We start from the raw sequence: 21604 nt of genomic DNA on the forward strand, positions 1-21604 counted from the left end.
CAGCCTGGGCTCACACCCATGCTGTAGCTTCCACTACCACAGTTTGCAAAAAAATACAACCCAAAAGACCGCATTACCCTGGAGCAGGCAGCTGCCCGAGGCCATGCTACAGGGAGCAGCCCAGACTGCTTCAAACAGCACAAGCTGCTCCCACGCAGATTGATTACACCAGCACTGGGCAAGGAGATGACAGATCACCTTCAAAGCAAGCTCATGGAGCAGATTAAGTCCCTCCTCTTTCCTGGCTTCATTCCCAGTTCATATCCCATCACACCAGGTGTCCTAGTGTAAGGACCCAGGCAACCCACCCACCCCCTGGGCCAACAGCTCCTGCCTTCTGCAGCTCAGCAGAAGCATGAGAGCAGCTGGGTTTGGTCCAAGGGCAGAGACAGTTGGGAATGAGAGTTTGGCAGCAGCAAGGAGAAGCTGAGGCAGCTCCAGGGCTCCACAGGCATCAGCAAGAGCTAACTCTCCCCTTCCTGCCAGCCCTGGGAAGGGCAGTGGAGGTACCACATGGGCTCCTCACCCGAATCCTGTCTCCCTGACCTTGTCCCCCAGCAACAGCCACTGTCAAGAGGGGTCTTGCCTTGCAGGCAGAAGCAGCCCTGGAACAAGGATGAAGATGAAGCCCTTTTGTGACCAAGGCCCCAGCTCCAAGCCAGGTGGACAGTTTGCCCTTCCACAAATAAATTTTTTATTGAGGTGAGTCAGGGACAGGGGAGCTGCACATGGACAGACCAACAGGAAAATAAATAAATCCATATAAATAAGACATAAATAGTCCCACACGGCAGAGTGCCTTGAAACAAGAAGCCTCCCCAGGTCCCAGCAAGACAAGGACTTCCCCAGGCAAGCCCTCAGATCCCACCCTCCCCACCCTTTATCAAACCTCAAGTTGTACCAGACAATTCACAATTTGGGAGCAGACAGGGCACAGTTGGGCCCAGCACAGCCCCCTCTTTAGTGTAGCAGTTGTGGAGCAGCACACACCAGCCCACGCAGCCCCTGGCAGGGCAGGCATCGCCCTTCACCCCTGTCTACCCCTGGGAAGGGGTTTTCGCTACCCCACAGCAGCCAAGCCTTGAGATCAAGGCTGTGCCAGTCCTCTCCAGGCTATGGAGAGGGTCTATGCAACTGGTGCATCACCTTGGGCAGGACAGCCTGAGCCCCCACTGCAGGCAGCTGCCAGCCAGGGCAGGCTGGAGCACCAGGCCATGAACAAGGCACAGCCAGACCCAAACCTGGCTGCAGGGCACTCACCCACCACCTCCCTGTGCCACCCCAGTCCACTCCACCAAGACCAGCACAACCAGAGCAGGAGCTGCCAGCGGGAAGACAGCGATTGCCCAGAGCCAGGGAGCAGCAAGGATGTCCAGACCTGCTGCTGTAACCACATCCATGTGTTTTAGTCCAGAGTCTAGCTGAGCACCAGGATACAGGGTGCCCAGGTGGGCAGCCAGCACCACAACATACCTCCCATCCCACGGGAGGGCAGGGGGAGACCTCTACGTCCAGAGAGGGTTCCCCAAGGTCCCACGCTAGGCCTCAGCCCGTTCTTGGAGGAGCTTGAGGATGTATCTGAGGCGGTGGTGGAGCTCAGGAGAGCAGCCCAGCTCCTGGATGCTGCACAGCTTGTAGGTGTAGGAGTTGCGCTCCCGGTTGATGTAGGTGACAAGGCAGGAATGGTCAGGCTTGCTAATGATCACCTTGGTGTGGTCATTGTAGAAATTCACCTAGGATACAGGTTGGACTTGGTTTAAATCACAGTTTCCGCAGCATGTCGGGAGCCAGGATGGAGCCACGCTTCCTGCCTCAACCCGTTCCTCCTCCCTGACTTGCCCAGGAGCATCCCTGGCTCCATGCCCCGTGGTGGGAACGCACCAGCCGCAGCACTGGGGCAGATGGAAGTGACCGACTGAAGCATCATGTCCCCCACGGGCTGGACAAACTGGGACCAGCAGCTCCAGGCATTGGAGCAGCATCCTGCACCCATAGCTGTTTTCACAGCTGGACCTTGCATTTGGGCTGTGGCAGACAAGATCTAACAGCAGCCAGGAGTCCCCAGCTGGCCTCCCCACAGGGGTCTGGGCATCTCCACTGTACGCCACACATACCTGGAGGGTGCCACTGCTGAAGAGCATGAGCAAGGCTTGATCAGTCTTCACCCACTGCAGGAGGAGCAGGGCTGGCTGCCCAAGGTCATCTATGCTGGGCAAGTCACCTCCCTTGGAGAGAAGGGTCTGCGTAAGCCACTGATCCCATCCACGGGAGCACTGTCACCAGCACACACACACCCAAACCTGCACACGCTCCCAGTGGGATCCCCATTCCCACAACACAACTGTTTGGCTGTCCACCTCGCCACAGCTTGTGAGCAGGGAGTCCCCACAACCCCAAGAGATGTGGTCAAGCCATGACCCGCCATCCAGCCTACCCATGATCCCATCTCAGAGCCCCAGCGCTCACCTTCATGAGATGCTGCTCCATGTAGGACGCAAAGTAGCGCAAGACACTCATCTGTCTCTGCAGCTGCTCAGGGATGGCGGCCACAGAGAACACGAGGTGTTTGCTGTTGGTTGGGTTGTAATGCACAGTCCTGGGAGGGAGCAGAACATGAGCTTTCGGGCCACCCAGCACCAAACACACCCTGGCACAACTTCCCCTTGCCCCTTCCTACCCAAGGGGCTTCCCCAGAGACACCAGCCCCTTCCCCACCACTTACCTGTGGTTGGGGGAAAGCGTCATGTGCGTGCCGTTGTTGAAGAGGACCCCGATGCTGCGGTTGGAAAGCTGGTAGCCAAAGCCATACTTGTTGGAGTAATCCACCCACTTGCTCACCCAGACAAAGTGTTCATGGCGGGCCAGGGAAGCCGGGTTTTTTTCCGCTGGTGGAGAGAAGAGGGGGTGAGCAGAGCAAGCAGCCAGCCCCTGCCCACCTCACCTCCCCAGGAGGGAACAGACACCCCACAGCAGGCTCTGGCAGCATTTAAGGTATCCCAAATAGCAGCTGTGCCTTCATCCCATGGGGAAGGGGATGCACAGCACCCTGTCCCATCCCAGAGCAGTCCAACCGGTTTACCTGGGGGCATGGAGGAGAGGCAGGTCCGCAGGAGCCGGACAGCCGACTCAATGATGGCAGAGGCGGTGACGCAGTCTTCAAAGGCTGCGGAGAGAAGATGACAGGCTGAGTCAGCCAGCCCCGCTATCAGCCAGGCCAGGAAGCTCGGGGCAGGCTGGGGTGGCCTGGGCAGGTATTGCTCACCCTCACAGCTGCTGGCCATCGTCCCCCGGATGGAGGGGGACACAGACTTGTGAGATGTCTCCTCCATCACTGTCTCCACCGGGCTAGAGCTGGCACTGCGGCATGATACAGGGGTGGCCTGTGGAGAGACCTGGCTTTATCAGTGTCCTGCCTGCTCTCCTGAAGAGGGGTGTGCACAGGCTCAGGGATGTTCTCACCTCATTCCCTTCCACGGTTTTGTAGCTCATCTGCCGGCAGAGCGAGGTCTTCATCAGCCCAGTGACCAGCTTGGAGATGTCATCCTTGTCCTCTGAAGAGCCCTTCTTGGCTGAGAAGAGAGCAAGCAATGAGCTCACTGCTAAGCACAGGGGATGAGGACATCTGGGTCACCCCTCCCAGTAGCTCAGCTCTCCCTCATCTGCTCCCATGCTCACGGTGGTGAGGACAGTGTTAGGCAGCTGCCTCCCACTTTCACTTCCCAGTTCTCATGCAACACAGGGCTTCCAGGAGGAACTGCCCCCACGGGCTGCAGCACAGCATCCGCTCTCCAGGCGCACACCCATGCCAGGCCACACATGCCAGAAGAGCAGGGGCAAGCTCAGCTTGCACTGGCCCCAGGCAGGGGGTCCACAGAGACCCATCAGGAAGTCTCCCCAGGAGATGAGACGCACTTCTCCCTGGAGGAAGGGTCACCCAGAGGCTCTGGGCAAGTGCAGGGACTCACCCTTGGGTTTCTTCTTCCCAAAGAGTGTCTTGGTGACTTTAGCAAACAGACTCTTTGCTGAGTTGGGGGGACTGAGCTCTGGAGCCATCACGCAGCTGCTGGGAGGGAGCTTCTCAGGCGTGTAGCCCTGCAGAGAGGTCAAGGCAGAGGTTTGGTTTCCATAGCCCATGTGCTCCAAGCAGAGCAGCTGCCCTGGGCTGACCGCAGTCACTCACAGCCCTCCTGACAGCCAGCTTGCATTTCCGTCAAGCCTTGGCCTTGCGACCAGCATCAATACGGGAAACAGTCTGTGCTATGGGGACAGGGTGGGAGGAGCACACCAGATCCCTCTGTTTCCCTGGCTGGCATTTGGGCAGGACAGTGGCTGCTTCCTTTGGAGGCCTGAGACTTGGGCTCCAAGGACAGCACCCTGCACAGCCCAAAAAGCTTCATCCCACCTGGAGAAGGGTCAAGGCCACACACCCCACCCACCCACTCACCTTGAAGAACTCATGGTCCAAGATCTCCTCGAGGGTGAAGCGGTCCTGGGGGTTGCGTCTGAGGATGCCGGCGATGAGGTGCTTGGCGGGCAGGGAGAGGAAGACAGGGAGGGTGTACTCCACCTGCTTAATACACCTGTAGGTCTCCTTGAGGTCGGAGGTCTCGAAGGGAGGGTTCCCACACAGCAGGGTGTACCTGGGAGGGGACACGCGTGCCACCATCACATTGCCGCCAGGCTTCTGACTCAGCAGCACTTAAAGCAAGGAAGTTATTGGCATTTGGCCGGCCACACCTGGCTGGAAGCACCACTTCCAGCCCGGGCGGCCGCGCTCACATCCGGCCACGCTTCCTCCTAGCAACTGTTTAGAGCAACAGGCGAGGAGCCCTGGGGAAGGGGAGAGGGCTGGCAGAAGGTCACCCCACTGCCCCTGCTCCCACCCCCTGCGCGGCCACCGGGGCGGAGAGCGGAGGCGGAAGCTTGCGGGCAGCAGCTGGGCGAGGGGCTGGATGCACCGAAGCAGCACAGCGATCGCTCCCCAAACAAACAGAGCAGCAGCTGCCGCCAGCCACCAAGATTTTCCGTTGTTTATCAGGTTCACAGGGCAGTCGAGCCTGCTTTGAACCGGAGCTAAGCGCAGCAGGGGAGTGCCTGCCCTTTGCAGTTCCCGCTCACACAGCCCCTGAGCAGCATCCCAGGACAGCTGGCAGCGCCCGCTCCAAAGCAGGGCTGGGCAGGATCCGGCCACTTCCTCCCCTCCCCCTGCCTTTCGGCAACCGCTGCAAAGCCACGAGGCAAAGCGCAAGAGGACTTCCTCATCCTCACGGGGGCTGCTCCACAGCCCGGCTCTCCCCAACCCCACGCAGGCAGGGCTGCCCAGCCCCCTCCCCACCCAGCAACACAGACTTACATGACACAGCCCAGAGACCACACATCTGACTCCGGCCCATGGCCCTGCCTCAGCAGCACTTCTGGGGCCAGGTAGTTGGGGGTCCCACATATTGTCCTGTGGGGCAGAACGCCAGGTCAGTGCATGCTCTGCATCCCCTTGCAGACAAACTCCCCTCCCTCCAAGCCCTGGGATTTAGCTTGCAGCCTGTCCTCCCCCCCCCCTCCATTTTGCTCTTTGTGGCCCAAAGCCCCCCTCCATCTACAAGGAGCCCCATACAGGCTCCCTCCTCTCCAGCTCCTGGGGCTCAGGAGCAGCTGCTCCTGGGGAGCCGTTGGGAAGAGCTTGTCCTAGAGCTGGGGAGGAACAGAGCCTTTGTGTGCCGGCCCGCACAGCCGGCAGGGCAGCCTGGCAGGCACAATAGCAATAGTCAGGACATTGTTCTCCCCCGACGGCTGCAAGCTCACTCCTGAAGGAGCCACAAAGCCCCCAGCCCCCTCGCCTTGCCTGCAGCTGGGGCAGGAATCGCTACCCCAGCCCAGGAAGGGGCCCTAGGGCCCTTCCCCTCCCCAGGCCAGGAGGGACCACTCACCCCTCCACCCTCCTGGGAAGCCACAAGAGGAAGAGTAAAACCTCAGAGGGCTCTGGAATAGGGAAACCTCAGACTTACTTTTTCTTCTGGTCAGAGATATCCTGGCAAGCAGCTAGACCAAAGTCCCCCACTTTCAGCTCCATGTTTTCATTGATGAAGAAGTTGCCTGCAAGTCAAGGGCGATGCATCACCACAAGTCCCTCTGGGGCAGCTCGCTCCCCACACAGCGCCCTGCGCCGACCGCAGCACTCACCGAGCTTGAGGTCTCGGTGCAGGATGCCCTTGAGGTGAAGGTATTTCAAGCCTGAGATGATCTGTTTGAGGTAATAGCGCACTTCAGGCTCCAGCAGAGTATGGCGGGCCTTCCAGATGTGGGCCAGGGACTGCAGAGGGAGAGAAGGCAGCTTGGTGATGGCAGGCAGGGAGAACAGGCAGTTCTAGGCAAGACTAGGCAAGGGGCAGGCAGGGTCAAAGCCAGTTCTTCCAGAAGTTGCACATCCACAAGTAATCCTTCCACAGCCATGACCTCAGCAGACTCCCCACGCACAGCTGAGGTTGCTCAGCACAGCCATGGGAACCACTGGATTTATGGTGGCCCCACCAGGAGCTAAGGGCTGCCACCATGAGCAGGCAGCCCGAGTACGACAGGCAACCGGTGGCATCCCCAGTGCCATGTGAAACCACACGAGTTATGGCTGAGCTCAGAGGGTATGACAGAGCAAGCAGCATGGCAGCCCAGGAGAAGGAGTGTGCTAACAAAGCACCTCAGATAAAGCCGGCTCCAACCAGCCACAGCTCTGTTTAGGAGATCCTTTGGCAGGGAGGCCACACCAGCGCTCACCTTCCTACTGCAGTGCTCCAGGAAGATGTAGATGCTCTCCGCATCCTCAAAGTAGTGGGAGAACTTGACAATGTGCTTGTGGTGCAAGTCCCGGTGCAGCTCGATCTCGTTGGTGATCTGAAAGGGAGCAGCAGTCCCTGGTGAGCGCAGGGCCCCCGCTGCACCCCACCAGCCCAGCACCCCACCAGCCCCATGGCACCCACCTTCTCCCGCTGGTGGGGTTTAGCCACCCGGCTGTGAGGAATGACCTTCACGGCATAGGTTTTGTTGCTGGAGAGGTCTGTCATTTCATAGCATCGTGCAAACCCACCCTGCGAGGGAAGAGGCGGTTACGGATGGGTGAGAGACAGCTCTTCGCCCCTGCCAACGAGCCTCCTCCTCCTCCATTCCCTTGCAGCGCAGCCCGGAAAGCGTCACACGCTCTCTCCTGCTGCGTCGCCCACTAAGATCTGAACTATGATGCTTTCAAGCAGGGATTTTCTTCACCCAGTTCCTGTAAAACCTCCAGGGCGTTTTTCCTCCCACCATGGCCGGACTCCGCATCTTTCCACATGACAGATCAACCTGGAAAGTCCTGCGCAGGGCAGGGAGCCTGAGAACCGGAGGCCACCGAAAGGCAGCCCCATGGAGACAGGTTTTTCCTGCCGTGATGTCAGTCTCCAATCTGCACACTCAGCCGCCGAGCCCGCCCGGGCCGGGCTGGGAACCGGCACCCGCCTCCCACACACACCGCTGGCAGCAGGAGGAGAAAAGGAAAAAGTTGCGTGTGTGTGGCGGAGCGGCACCCCTGGGAACCGGGGCACCCGCCGGCCCACGCACACCCCGCGGGGCGCCCCGAAACCGATGCCGCTCCGATAGCCGGCGAGGCATGCAGCCAGCCCGGGTGATTCACAGCTTCCAGCGCCGCTGCGGGCCCGCCGGGAGAGGCGGGGAGGGTGGGGGTGGCGTGCGGCAACCGAGGGGCCGCATCCAGCCCCGGGCCACCCGGGGGAGGGGGGGGATCGAGCAGGCTCCCCCTTCCCCAGCCCCGCTCGGCCCGGCCGGCGCCCGCCCCCCCCCCCCCCCCCCGCGCCCCGTTCCCCGGTACCTTTCCCAGCAGGCGTCCCTTGCAGTAGGAGCGGCCGGAGATGGGGTCGGTGATGATGCGGGTGGTCTCGGCGGCGCGGGGCGGGGGCGCCGGGGCGGGCTGTGCGGGGAGGCCGGCGGCGGGGAAGGGGGGGAAGAGGCCGGCGGGCTCCATGGCGGGCGCGGCAGAGCGGGGCTGGGGCTCCGCGGGGCTGGGGCTGCCGCTGCTCCGCCGGGCCCCGCGCACGTGGCCCCACCACCGCGCGCAGCCGCTGCCGCCCCGGGAATCCCGCCGGCTTTATCAATGGGCGCGCTGACGTCACGGCGGAGCCCCGCCCCCGGGCGGCCCCGTGCTGGCCTTAAAGTGACCGCCGCACGGTGAAGGGCGAGTGGGAGGGGGTGGCGGCGGCGGCGGCGGCGGCGGGGTTTTACGCATTCGTCAGCACCTCTCGGCCGGTGGGGACCTGGGGGGAGTTCGGCTGCGGCCCTGCTGCCTCCGCCGCACAGGGCCCCCTCCGACACACACACAGCCCCCCCAGACACAGGGGCCCCCCAATAGATGCATGCCCCCTCCTAGACACAGAGACCCCCATAAGACAGGCAGCCCCCCCTAGACACAGGGATCCCCCATAGACACATTGAGACCCCATAGACACGCAGAGCCCCCTCCTCAGCTCCCTCCCCTCTCTCCCAGGACACGCAGAGCCCCCTCCCCATACACATCTGTAAATGCACCTCCCCGCACCCACTCACAGGACGCCTCCCCTCATGGGGGTGACCAGCCTGTGCCACACGATCCCCTGGGGCCTGACACCCCAAACCTACACCCCACAGAAAGGCCATGGCCAGGGTGGGATTTCAAAGCCTATGTGTTTGCCCTGGGCCCTGGCCACCCCAATGCCAAACCTGGATGCAGGCAGGGACCCCCCCCCGAAGCACCTCACTCTGTGCCAGGGGCTGGGGAGGGGGGTCACAGCCCACCCCAGGTGGGGCACTGGGGACGTAGGGGACAGTGGAAGATGCAGGTGAGCTCCCTGGCCGGGCTGTCCCCTGGGTAGGTGCCCCTTGGCCACCCTTTGCCCTGGCTCCAGCCCAGCTCCGTACCCCAGTGGCCCTCAAACAGCCCCGAAAGGTCAGTCCCCTGCAGCTGCCCACGGTGGCCAGTCCAGGACTGGGGACCTGCAGGACTGTCCCACTGGGGATGTCCGTCCTCATCCCCTGGTGCCTGGGGACCTGGTCCTGGCCTTCCTGGGAGCTCTGGTGTTGTGGGGTGGGCCTGGCTGTGCTGGTGCTGGTGTGTGGTGGTGTCGGGGCAGTGTGCCATAGCGGTGCTGCTCTCTAATGGCCATGAGGAGGACACGTCTCTGTCACCCAAAACAGGTCGTGGGAGGATGCAGGGCATCTCTCCCTCCCCACAGGCATGGGAGCTGGTACGGGTGGCCGCAAACCCACAGCCTCCTCACGAGCCTGGAGCAGCAGCATTGTGAGAGGCCCTCAAAAGTAGATCCTGCTGCCCTTCCCCTGCTCCATACCACACACAGGGTGACTGCGTGTGCGTCCCTTGCTCCGTGCCTCAGTTTCCCCACCCTGTACCCCACCTCTGCTTCCCCGGGACATCTCAGAGCTCTGGTCACTGATGCTCGATCTGCTCCTGAATATGCTGAGGGTTTTGCACGAGTAGTCCCAGCCAAACAGCCCCGTGCTTCACCACATATCCCCTGTGGGGAGACTGAACCCCCTTTTTTTGCTGCAGGAAACCTGAGCAAACCTGCCTGCAGGAAACGAGCTGGATCCGTCTGCTTTTTTCTCAGGTTTCCAGCTTTTGCGGAGGAAATACATGCAAACCCACCGCCCGGCAGCAAACACGCTCCAGGAGCAGGCAGGGAGGCTGCTGCCCCTTGGGGGAACGCTGCCTGTTTCCACCAGGGCCCCAGGGCTCCCTGGGGCGTGGGTGGCGTCACGGGGCAATGCCGGTTTTCCGATGGAGGCCCCAGCTCGGGGCTGCTGGGAGCTCCCCGGGCAGAGCTGAGTCAGCGTCTATAGGCAGCTCGTGGGTGGAGGCACCCAGGGGCGCAGGGAGGCCCCAGGGGACCTGCCTGGGGGTGGTGGGATGACTTATACGGGGCTTGCCCCGGGGTCCCCCACAGAGGCACAGTGGGAGCCAGCGAGGGATGAGAGCTGCCAGCTCTGCTCCTGCTCCCCGCTGGCTCCGGGCGAGCTCTTGGGCTGGGTTTGGGAGCACGGACAGACCCCGTAGCCCATGTCCCACCAGGGCTGGGGCACCTCCTGTCCAAGAGGGATGGAGCCCGGGAGCAGCCCCCTCTCCACCTGCAGCTCGGGTCTGCGGCGATGCAGAGCATCGCAGCCGGGGGTTTTCCCATCACCGAGCCGGGGCGGTGGGAGGAAGCGCGGTTTAACATCAACAGCCTGCCCGGCCTGGGGAAGGGGAGGCTCTGGGGTGATCTCCCTGCTGACTGCAGCTATTTAGATGGAGTTATAGGAAAAGGGAGCCAGGCTCTTTGGGGAGGTGTACAGCGAAATGAGGACAGGCACCTGATGGAAGTTGCATCAAGGGAAATTCCACCTAGACACTAGGAAACTTTTTCCCCTGTGAGCATGGTAAAATGTTACAGGAGCCCAGAGAGTCTGTGGGATCTCTGTCCTCCACAATGTTCAGACCTGGCCTGGTCCCCTCCAAAGTCCCCCCACCCTCACAGTATTCAGTGATGCTCAGCGGCATCAGGAGCAGTGAAGCTGAACCCAGCTGCCAGCTTTCCTCTGCGGCGGGGCTGCCTTCTTGGGGCAGCTACACGGGCAGCAAGAGCAACGCCAGCCAAGCACCCACGTCCGCCCACAGCCCGGGGTGCAGGGGAGCTCCCTGGGATTGGGGTGACAGCCCTGACCCCCTCGGGAGCGGGGTTTTCTGCTCCGCTGGCATTCTCACCCCGTGAGCTCCTGCAAAGCACAGGGCTGCAGCCACCAGGAGGAGGGAGAGGGTGGCTTGTCCCTGGGGTGAGCAGGGGAAAGAACCACCAGCTCCAGCACCAGTTCCAGCACCAGCTCCAGCACCAGCAGAGGCCAACCTGCCCCAGGGGCTGGCTGGGAATGTGCAGAGGGGAAGTTGCAAATCTGGGCAAAGCTGTCTGGAGGGAGAGATGAAAGTACCAGGATGCCTCTGGATTAAGGAATCACGTGGATCTGGGGTGGTATGTAAAGTGCTAGTGCTGGAAGGTGCCCCCTGGCAGGCAGGATCCGGCCCATGGAGGCTCAGGGAGTCCTCTGAGATCTCCTGCCACGGGCTCTTACCTCAGCTGCTGCCCCGGAGCCAGGGGAGCAGGGGAGGCTTTACCCCAAGCAGGGTGTTAGCAGGCTCCGGCCCATGGGTGCCAGCTCGGGGCTGCGTGACCCTGTCCAGGGCACACCAGGAGGCAACTCTTGCCCCCCAGGCCAGCGCGCTGCCGGCACCTCCCTTCCCGCCAGGGCCCGAATGGCCGTTTCCTGCGTCCCAGCCCAGCAGCCAGGGCTCAGCCGGCTCCACTTCTCTCCCTGTCCCATCCCATCCCTGCTGCCCAGCAGAAATCCCTGGTGCAGGGTTTGTTGCTTCGGCATTTGCCACACAGTGCAAGGTGCTGGCACCCTGAACCCGCTGCTCACGGGGCAATGCCCGCAGCAGGACAGGGCTGCCAGAAACCCACCCCTCTGCCGGGGTTTGTGGGTCTGGGAGAGACCCAAGCAGGGTGCAGGGGACGTGGGTGATGGGTCTGTGCCAAGGGGAGCTGCTGCTCTCCCACTGGGGGCTGGAGTGTTCCTGAGCTGAGACGTGAGAGCAGCACCCGAGGTGCCAGTTTTGAGCCACGAGTGATGGGTGACGTCAAGGAAGGAAACTCCTGAAGCCTGGTGCCTTCTCAAACTCTGCTGCATCCTGGCCCTTGCTCCCAAGGTGCACCCTTGGGATAGCATGGGTGGCCCAGGGAAGTCTGAAACAACCCAGCACTTATTACTGGTGTGCTGAGCTTGCCAGGCCTCTGAGGCACCCCAGATGTGCAGCATGTAGGGTGTCCTGTCCCTCTGCACCCCGAGCCAGGCTGAAGAGTGTCTGCCAGAGCCCTGCCCCGCTGCGGTCACCCTGCTGGGCTCTGGCACTGCAGCACAGCCAGATCCTGTCTCACCCATCTCCACCACCACTGAAGCAAAGTGCCCTTGGTACCGCGCCACATGCCTCGATTTACCCAGTTCACGCCGCGGTGAGTGCACACACACTTTCAGGGTGTGGAAATACAGCTCCCCTCTCCAGCACTGCTTTCCCTGTGGGTTGTGGAGCTCGTGTCCAAGCCCAGCTCCTCCTTCCCAGCCTGGGACTTGTGTGGGATGGAAGGACGTCGTATGGGATCCAGTGATGGAGAGAGAAGCTGGCCCCTTTGGTCCCTATCTTGCAAGCGTGCCCACCCTGCATCCTGTCCCTGGGGGGCTGGGAGTCACACCGTGCACGGAGGTGGGGACCAGCCAGGCAGAGCTCTCTCCCCATCCTAGGAGCGAGGGGAATTCAGCAGAGCCCAGCCTGGGGCCTTTCCAGGGGCTTGGGGGGCTGAGGGTGGAGTATGGAGGGGAGTGGAGGGAGATACGGCTTGGGCGGGGGGGTAGAAACTGGGAGAGGCTGGGAAGGGAGGTTGGTTCTGGGGGATGGAGAGGGGAGGGGTGGGGATGGGGGGCTGTAGGGGCCGTGGTTCATGGCGGGGGTCCCAGAGAAAGGTGGATTGAATGTAGGGGGCTGGGCGCAAGCATATTCTGGGGGGTGCCGCGGCGCAGCGCGGCTGGAGGGTCCGCGGCTGGTGGGAGCCCAGCGAGGGGAGGGGGCGCAGGGGGCCGAAGGGAGACCGCGGCCCGCGGGGCGGCGGGGAGCAGCGGGCGCGGGGCGAGGCGGGCCTGGGCCGGGCCGGGCCGGGGCGGGCGGCGGCGGCGGGGCCGCCCCGCGGCGAGGCGGAGCCGGCGGCCGCGCCCGGCGGGGATCGCGGCGGGGCGCGGAGCGGCCCCGGAGGATGGGGCGAGCGGCGGCAGGTGAGGCCGGGGAGGGCACCCCGGGAGGGGGCGAGCGCGGCCCCGGGGGTCGCTCGCTTGCCCGCGGGCAGCCGGCCGCCGCAGCGGGACGTCGGGTGTGAGACAGCCCCGGGCTGGCGGGGGGCGGCAGCCCTGGGAGGCGGCTCCGGGGGGGGCTGCGGGGACCCGGGTCCCTTCCCGAGGGTGAGAAGCGGGGTTCACCCCCGCCCCGCGCCGTGGCGGGCTGGAGCGAGGGGAGCGGGAGAGCTGGTCCCCCAGCGGGGTCACCCGTCCCCTCTGCTCTCCCCGCAGGCGCTGGGCTGGGGACCGTGTCTCTCTGGGGCAGCCTCCTGCTCGCTGCCGGCCTTGCCCTCGACCCAGCACCGCAAAGCTGCAACTGCACGGAGCCCATGGACTTCCAGGCTTTCCGGGAGGCTCCGCTCCCCGAGAGCTGCTGCCTCAACTTTACCAGCTCCAACATCACCCACCTGGACTGGGGCGCACTGGTAGGGGTGCGGGGGCTGCGGGAGCTCTACCTCTCGCACTGCAGCATCACAGCCATCAGCAACGCACAGGGAACCCCCCCTGCCTTGGCGATCTTGCACTTAAGTCACAACCTGCTGGAAAGTCTCCCTGAAAGCTTTCTGGAAGATGCTCCTAATTTGAGGGTCCTTTATCTGGACAGCAACCAGCTTCAGGAGCTGCCCAAGTCCTTCCTGAAAGCATCGACCCAGGTCCAAGAGGTCTACCTAGGCTTCAATGCCCTGACCTTCCTTCCCGCCAGCCTCCTGAAACCATCTCTGCTCCAGCTCCAGCTCTCCAACAACAGCTGGGACTGCAGCTGTGCTTTGCTCAGCAACCTGGAGGGTTGGCCCAGCCTGGTTGCTGAGGTTACCTGCCACACACCGGAGCGGTACCGTGGCATGGACCTCCAGAGCATCCCCCGGGACGAGTTGTGCCACTCGCACAGCCTCACCGCCCTCTTCATCTGCCTGCCCCCTCTCCTCATCCTCGCCAGCATCACCTGGTGCTTCTGCAAGCGGAAGAGAAAGACCAACTACAGCCTCCAGAGCAGGTCCCAGAGCCACTTGGCTACGGCAGAGAGGGGCAACACGCCAGTGCCTGCGGAGCCCCACCACTATGTCCCCTACGAGCTGCCTGCCGCCCCCTCTGGGACTGAGAAGAAGGTGCTGCTGGGGAGCCAGGTCCTGCTCCAGCCCTCCGCGGACCTGCTGGAGAGCAGCAGGGACCTCTACGAGGAGGTGGAGATCCAAGTGGGATCCCCCAGCAGTTCCCAGGTGCCAACCCATGAAGGGCAGCGGGGCATGGGGCCAGGGAGGCAGCGGGACACCCCAGCACCGAAGGCAGAGGAGCTGGGGGGCAGCGAGCCAGAGGTGGACACCGTCAGCGTGAGCGAAGTCCTGAAGGACTCTGCCGACCGGGAGAAGATCTACATGAGTCAGTCAACCAACTATTACAACCTGGTACCCGGCATCGAGCTGGAAGACTCGGACAACCTGGAGTATGAGAACATTGACCTGCACTGATGCCGGGACTTGGGCTGTGCCTGGGACACGCTGGGAGGATGGCAGGGGCCGAGTGAAAGCCAGCAGAGCAGGAGAGGCACAAGCTGTCCTGCCGTGGCTTACAGTGGCTGTTTGCAAAGCTGCACCGCCAAATTCCCATCCCTTCCCTTGCGCTACCACATGTACCCCTTGCTTGCCATGTGCTGCAGCTGGGCAGGGGGTGCGAGGGTGCTTCGGGCACTGGGGATCCTGCTGCAGGCTGGTGGTGTTTGGGGACGCATGGGCTGGCAGTGCCCGAGGAAGGATGTGGAGAGGAGGTGCGGGCTGTCTTGTCTGGTTTTGGGGACCAGGTGACAATACTCTGTGTGCCAGACCCACTGACCAGGGCCTCCATCCTCTCTTGCTGGAGCCAGATGGCATCTGGCACAGACCTGGTGCTCCTCAGCCCACAGATAACAGGGTCTGGGGACATGAAACGGGGCTGGCTCTGCCTACGTGGTCTGCAGGGGCGGGGTCACGCGTGGACAGGGGAGCCTGGGGTGGCCCTGTCTGCTTCCCACCCCACATCCCACTGTGTCCTGCCATGTGGCACAGGGGCTTGAAACAGCTGGTGCACATGTGCTGCTGTGCACACGAGTGTGTGTGCACATGTGTGTGCGGGGACTGTGCACGGGTGGGCGTGAGCGGGTGTGCGAGGTGCAGACGCACGTGCGGAGGCACCGGAGGGGGCCCCTTGCAGCCTCTCCTGCCCGATGTGCTGCCAAGCCCTGTAGGATCCAGCTCTCAATAAGAAATAAATCATTTTATTCCTGACAGCACGGCTCCACCCCTGTGTCTGCATGGTTTGGGGTGGTGGGGAGCCAACCGACTGGACATGGGGGAGTGCAGGGATGGGGGTCTTCGCTCCTACCCCATCTCCCGTCCCATGCCCTGGGTGATGCCCAGCGTGGGTATCATCCAGCAGCCCTGGGGCTGCTTTGCTGGCCTGGCAGAGCAGAGCTGGGCACCGGCTGAGGGTGAGTGGAGCCTCAGCGTTGCACCGTGATTTACAGCCCAGCCGAGGAAGGTGTCAGCCTGCTGTAAATGCTGTGGTTCCCGGCCAGGGCAGGGACTCGCGGAGCTCCTGGGAAGGGGGCAAAGGCTGGGAGTGCTGTAAATCACCCCCCTGCACAGGCACGCCCTGGCAAGTCTCACCCATGGGTTCTCCAGCCCTTCTCTGGGGATGGGGGGATGCAGGTGCCCTTGAGCCCTGTCCCCCCTGCCCAGAGGGACATTTCCCAGTCTGGACGCCCCGGTGGCCACCCCGCTCCGCACTGGAGCCGGCCTGGGCTTGGGTCGGGCGCTGTGCCCGGGCAGGAAGGGAGGGAGCCGGGCAGGGCAGGACACGGCGCTCCAGCCAGCAAAGGAAGTGGCGTTTCCTGCAGAGCGCAGCATGGCCTCCAGCAGCCCATGGCAGGGCGAGCCACGGGCCCCGGCTCTGCTCTACCCCAACCCTGGTTGGGGACGAGGACGGGATGATTTCCCTGCATGTCTCGCTGTCACTCACGGATGTTTCCCACTGTTTTATGTCCCACTGGGATTTTTCCCTTCCCACTCCCTCCCAGGCCCTGGGAAAGTGGCCTGGTGCCAGCCTTTAAGATGCCTCCTTCACCCCCTGCCAGGTACTGCAGCCAGGGCATCCCAGCATGCCCCAGCTCATGCCATCCCCAAGTCTGTCGTGGGGACACGGAGGGACCAGGAGCTGCCACAATGCTGAGACAGGACAGGCAGGGGTCAGCCAGCCGTCCCCAGGGGCTGCAGCCCGGCCCACAGCCGCAGGCGCTGCCTGTTGCTGGCAGCGAGGACGCGGGCAGCAACGGGTGTGTTTTTCACCCATGCTCCAGAAATATCCCACAGCCTCCCCTGGGTGCTGGCTCTGCCCGTGCACCCCGGGGTCCTGTTCCCAGGGCTTCCAGGAGTAATGCAACCCTCTGTCCTTTCCCCTGCTTCTCACGGAGCCTAAATTCAGCCCCTGTCATTGCAAAGGGGAACGACCCAAACCGCCTCACTGGGTCTTGCCCAGTCCTGGCTCCGGCACCTGCACCCCCCCTCCCCCAAATCTCTGACCATGGCTGGTGGCAGGGAGGTGTGACCGACTCAGAGTTCCCTGTTCCCTGCCTCTGACAGCCCCAATCCATCACGGGGAGGGCTCGGCGCTGCGGGCCTGTGCTGGGGTATTTAGGGGGAAGAGGCACCGGTGGGACGGGTGGGTGCAGGCAGGGAGCAGGCAGCGGCTGTGGCAGGTGTGGGGAGGGCAGGGCGGCCGCGTGGGTGATCTTGCTGATGGGCCATAGTGCTTGGTGTGGGAGCGAGTGCACGTCCCCAGGCCCTGCAGCCTGGACAGCAGCGGGAACCCCAGTTCTCCTCAGTTTAGCCGGCAGCCAGTGACAGAAGGATTTTTCCGCTGAGGTGCGGGGTTGAGCCACAATGACCATCTCCTACACGCTGAAAGTCGCTAACTCTCGTTTCGGAGGTTTCTCCAAGCTGCTCTTCCGCTGGAAAGGCAGCATCTACAAGCTGCTGTACAAGGAGTTCATCGTCTTCATGGTGCTGTACGCCATGCTCAGCCTCGTCTACCGGTGAGCGGGGTCGGTGTGTTGGTGTCCCTCCCTGCTGACCCAGCGGGATGTGCAGAGATGCCCCACTGGTCACGGACTGGGGTCCCTGCAGGGAGCGGAGAAGCCCAGGGGGCTCCCCCAGGGAGGATGGGAGTGGGCAGGTGAGGGCAGGGGAGGGCAAGGAGAAGGGGAATCAGGCAATGGCTTTTTGTGGAGGTCCGAGGCGGTGTCCCAGCTCCACCACTGCTCACCTCTGACCCTGCTGCTTGTCCCTGACCCCACTCCGTGTCCCTGACCCCAATGCATGTCCGCTGCAGGCGGCTGCTGACTGAGGAACAGAAGCGCCTCTATACCAAAGTGGCTCAATACTGCAACCGCTCCACGGACCTCATCCCCATGTCGTTCGTCCTAGGTAGGGGTTGCTTCCCGGAACCTGGGAGTGGCGGTCCCCTGCTTCCCTCGGCGCTGGTGGCTTGAGGATGCCCCACTGCCCATCCTGACCACATGCCAAAACATCCCTTAGACACCATTGGATGGGGGATGGAGGAGCCTGGCATCCCGGGGACGGCACTTGGCTCCCAGACCCACTGAGCATAGCTCCCTGGCCCTGTGGATGCCAGTCGGAAGCTGTGATTTCCCCTGGCCCACTCTGCACCCTTCTCTAGGCACCTTATCTACTAGAGATGGCTGTCCTGCCCTGTGCCACCTGTGCCCCAGGCAAGGAAGAGCTGGGGACATCCCCATCTCCATCCCTGGGGAGGGCAGCCCAATGGGAAGCACAGCGTATGCTTTATCTTCCAGCCACACAGAAATCTGTCACCCCTGGAAACATGGCAGCTCTCCTGCTGTGGGCTGCTCCTCGCCTCAACCCATGAACCCCCATGTGCTGTCTCTTTGTGCAGGTTTTTATGTCACTCTGATCGTGAACCGGTGGTGGGCCCAATACACCAGCATCCCCCTGCCCGACCAGCTCATGTGCGTCATCTCCAGCAATGTCCACGGCAAGGACGAGAGGGGCCGGATCCTGCGGCGCACCCTCATCCGCTATGCCAACCTGTCAGCGGTCCTCATCCTGCGCTCTGTCAGCACCAGGGTGCTCAAGCGCTTCCCCACCATGGACCACGTGGTGGAAGCGGGTGAGGCTAAGCCCTGGGAGTGATGGCTTGCAATGTGGGGTGACAGCTGAGGGCCACAGGCGTGTCCCCGTCACTGGGAGGGTGTGCTGGGGGCCAGGGATCCTTGCAAGCATCCCTGCCCCCCACTGCCCCGCACACAGGGTAGCATCCTTGCACAGATGTTCACCCCCAAAGAGCCCCGCCTCCCCTCTGCCCAGACCTTGTCTCCAGGGGCTGTAGTTTCACCTGGAAAACCCTGCGTTCCTGCTGGGGACAGCCCCCAGAAGGGCTCTCCCCCACCAACACGGGGGCCGTGGCGCTGAGCCTCTGCCTCACCACAGGCTTCATGACACAGGACGAGCGCAAGAAGTTTGAGAGCCTCCACTCTGACTTCAACAAGTACTGGATCCCCTGCGTGTGGTTCACCAACCTGGCGGCCCAGGCCAGGCGGGACGGCCGCATCCGCGACGACGTGGCCCTCCGCCTGCTCATGGACGTGAGTCAGTGCCGGGTGCGTGGGGGGAACCGGGCGCAGCGGGGGGGGCTCGTGCAAAGCCCGGGTCACCCGTCCTTGTCCTTTCTGCCCAGGAGCTGAATCTCTACCGGGCCAAGTGCAGCATGTTGTTCCATTACGACTGGATCAGCATCCCCCTGGTGTACACGCAGGTGGGTACCCCCGCACCCTCCAAGCCCAGATCCCAGCTCCTTTCACCCCACAATGGCAGAGGAGCCCCACAGCCTCCTCCCTGCACCCTGACGGGGAGTACTTTATCCCCCCTCCTAAAAACACATTACTCCCCCATTGAATCTGGTACCGGATCCGGCATGGCTGCTGGTTCACAGCCCCACAGGGGTGTGCAGGAGCCTGGGCAGCGGGGCAGTGGGGTTTAGCCTTAAGCCCACAACAGCATCAGTGACTGGCCGAGGCTCTTGCCTCCTTGCTGCCCCTGTGCTGAGCATCCCCCTCGGCTGCCACCCTCGCTGCCGGCTGACCCATGCTCCCGGCAGGTGGTCACCATTGCCGTCTACTCCTTCTTCGCCTTCTGCCTCATCGGGCGGCAGTTCCTGGAGCCGCTGGAGCCAGGGCAGGAGGGGGACCTGGACATGTATGTCCCTCTCTCCACCCTCCTCCAGTTCTTCTTCTATGCTGGCTGGCTGAAGGTGAGATGCGGCCACACAGCCGGGCTTTGCTTTATGGGCTGGGGGTGGCCAGGTGGCCCTGAGCACCCCCCTGGGCTGGGGGGTGGCTGGCCCAGGGCATGGCACCAGCCACGTCACTGCTAATTGCCCCTGGGGACACATCCTCTGGGCTCGGGCCATCACACCGGGATACCACGGAGCTCCAAGTCTGCATGTTTCATGTACCCCACGGGTAGACTGAGGGATGGAGAGCCCTGTGGGAAGGTGTCCCTGTCCCTGATCCCCTGTCTCACCTGGCCCCCTCCCTCCCCAGGTTGCAGAGCAGATCATTAACCCTTTTGGAGAAGATGACGATGACTTTGAGACCAACAAGTTGATAGACAGGAACCTGCAGGTGGGTCCTGCCCCAGGCTCATGTGTGGGGCTGCTGCAATTGGGGCACAGGGACGTCCCTGCCCCCTGTGCCCTGCTGGCCCCCATCCCTGCTCCTGGCCACGCAGGTCCATGTCCAAAATAGATTCCCATGCAAGGAAGCAGGGCTGCACCTTGTCCCTCCCGCCCTGTCCCTCTGTGTGTCTGCTCCCCACGGCAGGGTCAGCACCCCGCCAAGGGACGCTCAGCAGCCTGGCACCGCTGCTCAGCCCCTCACCTCAGAGAAAAGTGTTCAAAAGAGGAAAACCCCAAATGCAGCCAGGAGATGGGCCTGGAGCCTCCCTGGCCCCTTGCAGAGCCCAGCCCTACCCCTGCCAAGTTGGCGCTGGGAGCAGCATCTGCAGCCACCGGCCCTGCTCATGTCCTTGCAAAGCCACCCCTGTCCCCTGCCTTTGCTGTGCCCAGGTGTCCCTGCTCTCCGTGGATGACATGTACCAGAACCTGCCCCCCGCCGTGAAGGACAAATACTGGAACGAGTCCACGGCTCAGCCTCCCTACACCATGGCCACAGCTGCTGAGACCTTGAAGCCCTCATTCCTGGGCTCCACCTTCGATATGCGGTGAGTGCACGGCGCAGCCCTGGGGCTGGAGAAAAAGAGGACGAGTGGTTCAGGGTAGCAATAGCACAAGCGGGCTTGTCCCCCCCGGGCCCAATTACAGTGAGCAAACAGCAAATCCGCACTGGGACTGTGTTGCCCAGCCCCTGTGGGGCTTGGGGGCTGCACTGGGTGATGGATGAGCCACTGGGGCAGGGACATGGCTTCCTGGAGGTGCTCCCTGCTTGCAAATGCATTGGGATGGAGGCGGTGGGTGGTGCCAGGCATCCCTGTGGAGGATGGCAGCCTGTCCCCATCACCCCGCTGTGCTCCCCCAGCATGTGCGAGGACGCAGAGCAGAGTCAGCCAGCGGAGGCCTCACCGAGCGTGCCGCGCATCCAGACGCCTCTGCTCAGCCGCTTCTTCACTGCCGCATCCCCCGCCATCAGTATCAAAAACTTCGGCCGGGGCAACCGAGGTCACCCCCACCTGCGGCGTCCCCGGGTGGATGGTGGCTTCCCCTCCCCTTACCCCAACCGCTCCGAGGACCCTGAGTCGGTGGCCCGAATCGAGGAGGAGGAGACAGAGGATGAGAGCCGGGCCAGCGAGCCCACCATGCCTGGTGGTTGCCCAGGGGGGACCCAGCCGCTGGAGACCTCCAACACATGGAGGAAGGAGCTGCCACTGATCCAGGTGAAGGCACCATCCAGTGAAAGCATCGGGGCTGACCAGCCAGAGGCCTGGGAGCCCTGAGGCTGCCCCAAAAGCATCCCTTTCCCAGGAGCAGAAGAGCTGCCCCCACCCCAAGGCACTGCCACCGCCAGCCACGAAGCTCCCTGTCCCCAGACACCCCCCTCGGACCCCCTGTCCAGAAGCAGGACATTGCCAGGCCTTTTACCACCCAGCCCTGAGCCAAGTTGTGCCCCCAGGTTGATGGGAAGATCCTGGTGGGTTTGGGATTGGGCAAACAGCCTTCACACTAGCTGTTAGCCCCAAAACTGCAGGATTCAGCCCATCTGCGTGATGATGCTGCTGACTTGCAGCTGGCCAGGCTCACTCCCTGCTCCCGTGGCCCAGCGCAGGGGACAGGGGACAGCCCGGACCCCAGGCAAGGGATGGGACGAGGGCATTAGTCTTGCAGAAAACCAACACCGTGATGGAGATGTCCCCTCAATATTAATAAAGCTATTGCCAACCTCAGCTTTGAGGTTCTTCTTTGTCGGTGCAAATCATCCCCAGCAGTGAGACAGCAGGGGCATCATGTTTATCCAAAAAGTGGGTGAATTTGGATTTTGTCAAGGAGTGCGCACGTTCTCCTGGTGCAAAAAGGGCACAGCTCCATGGACTGACACCAGTGATGGTTGCGGGGTATTAGACCAAGTGATACAGCCAGA

The 21604-nt window shown here is 62.8% G+C and overlaps 3 protein-coding genes across 5 annotated transcripts; 2 read left to right on the top strand and 1 right to left on the bottom strand.

The window, feature by feature from the left end:
* Positions 1–1382: 1382 nt before the first annotated feature.
* On the bottom strand, positions 1383–8332 carry PLK3 (polo like kinase 3). Of its 2 annotated transcripts, none has more exons than XM_087733772.1 (15): positions 7853–8332; positions 6969–7076; positions 6766–6882; positions 6178–6307; positions 6003–6090; positions 5354–5449; positions 4445–4640; positions 3966–4092; positions 3460–3569; positions 3263–3392; positions 3080–3163; positions 2723–2885; positions 2467–2596; positions 2115–2225; positions 1383–1733 (listed from the first exon to the last, which is right to left on the bottom strand). In XM_087733772.1, exons 1-15 carry the CDS (start codon positions 8003–8005, stop codon positions 1539–1541), a joined length of 1938 nt encoding a protein of 645 aa, XP_087589898.1. In that variant the 5' UTR covers positions 8006–8332; the 3' UTR covers positions 1383–1538. The 2 variants fall into 2 exon arrangements, with proteins under 2 accessions (XP_087589898.1, XP_087589899.1); XM_087733773.1 differs by having other exon boundaries at positions 3263–3380; positions 7853–8329.
* Positions 7171–15205, top strand: LOC148052113 (uncharacterized). 2 transcript variants are annotated; one of them, XM_087733775.1, is made up of 2 exons: positions 7171–7648; positions 13177–15205. In XM_087733775.1, the coding sequence occupies exon 2, from the start codon at positions 13275–13277 to the stop codon at positions 14409–14411; it is 1137 nt and encodes a 378-aa protein (XP_087589901.1). In that variant the 5' UTR covers positions 7171–7648; positions 13177–13274; the 3' UTR covers positions 14412–15205. The 2 variants fall into 2 exon arrangements, with proteins under 2 accessions (XP_087589901.1, XP_087589900.1); XM_087733774.1 differs by lacking the exon at positions 7171–7648 and adding an exon at positions 12803–12885.
* A 1651-nt stretch (positions 15206–16856) lies between these two features.
* BEST4 (bestrophin 4) lies at positions 16857–20963 on the top strand. The gene is made up of 9 exons (XM_009468326.2): positions 16857–17008; positions 17305–17399; positions 17890–18123; positions 18444–18598; positions 18691–18768; positions 19111–19263; positions 19556–19636; positions 20080–20234; positions 20549–20963. The coding sequence occupies exons 1-9, from the start codon at positions 16857–16859 to the stop codon at positions 20961–20963; spliced, it is 1518 nt and encodes a 505-aa protein (XP_009466601.2).
* Positions 20964–21604: the final 641 nt, after the last annotated feature.

Source organism: Nipponia nippon, unplaced genomic scaffold (genome assembly GCF_047370975.1).
Source record: "Nipponia nippon isolate SJK-2023a ecotype South Korea unplaced genomic scaffold, ASM4737097v1 scaffold_5, whole genome shotgun sequence".
Taxonomy (NCBI): Eukaryota; Metazoa; Chordata; class Aves; order Pelecaniformes; family Threskiornithidae; genus Nipponia; species Nipponia nippon.

Bases quoted from the DNA above. Each gene is read 5' to 3' on its own strand.
- PLK3 (XM_087733772.1), bottom strand. From the start codon at position 8,005: ATGGAGCCCGCCGGCCTCTTCCCCCCCTTCCCCGCCGCCGGCCTCCCC. The intron at 2,886-3,079 runs GTAAACCGGTTG...TCTCTCCACCAG, and splicing joins CCTCTCCTCCATGCCCCCAG to CGGAAAAAAACCCGGCTTCC. The intron at 2,226-2,466 runs GTGAGCGCTGGG...CTTCTCTCCAAG, and splicing joins TGGAGCAGCATCTCATGAAG to GGAGGTGACTTGCCCAGCAT.
- BEST4 (XM_009468326.2), top strand. From the start codon at position 16,857: ATGACCATCTCCTACACGCTGAAAGTCGCTAACTCTCGTTTCGGAGGT. The intron at 17,400-17,889 runs GTAGGGGTTGCT...CTCTTTGTGCAG, and splicing joins CCCCATGTCGTTCGTCCTAG to GTTTTTATGTCACTCTGATC. The intron at 20,235-20,548 runs GTGAGTGCACGG...GTGCTCCCCCAG, and splicing joins GGCTCCACCTTCGATATGCG to CATGTGCGAGGACGCAGAGC.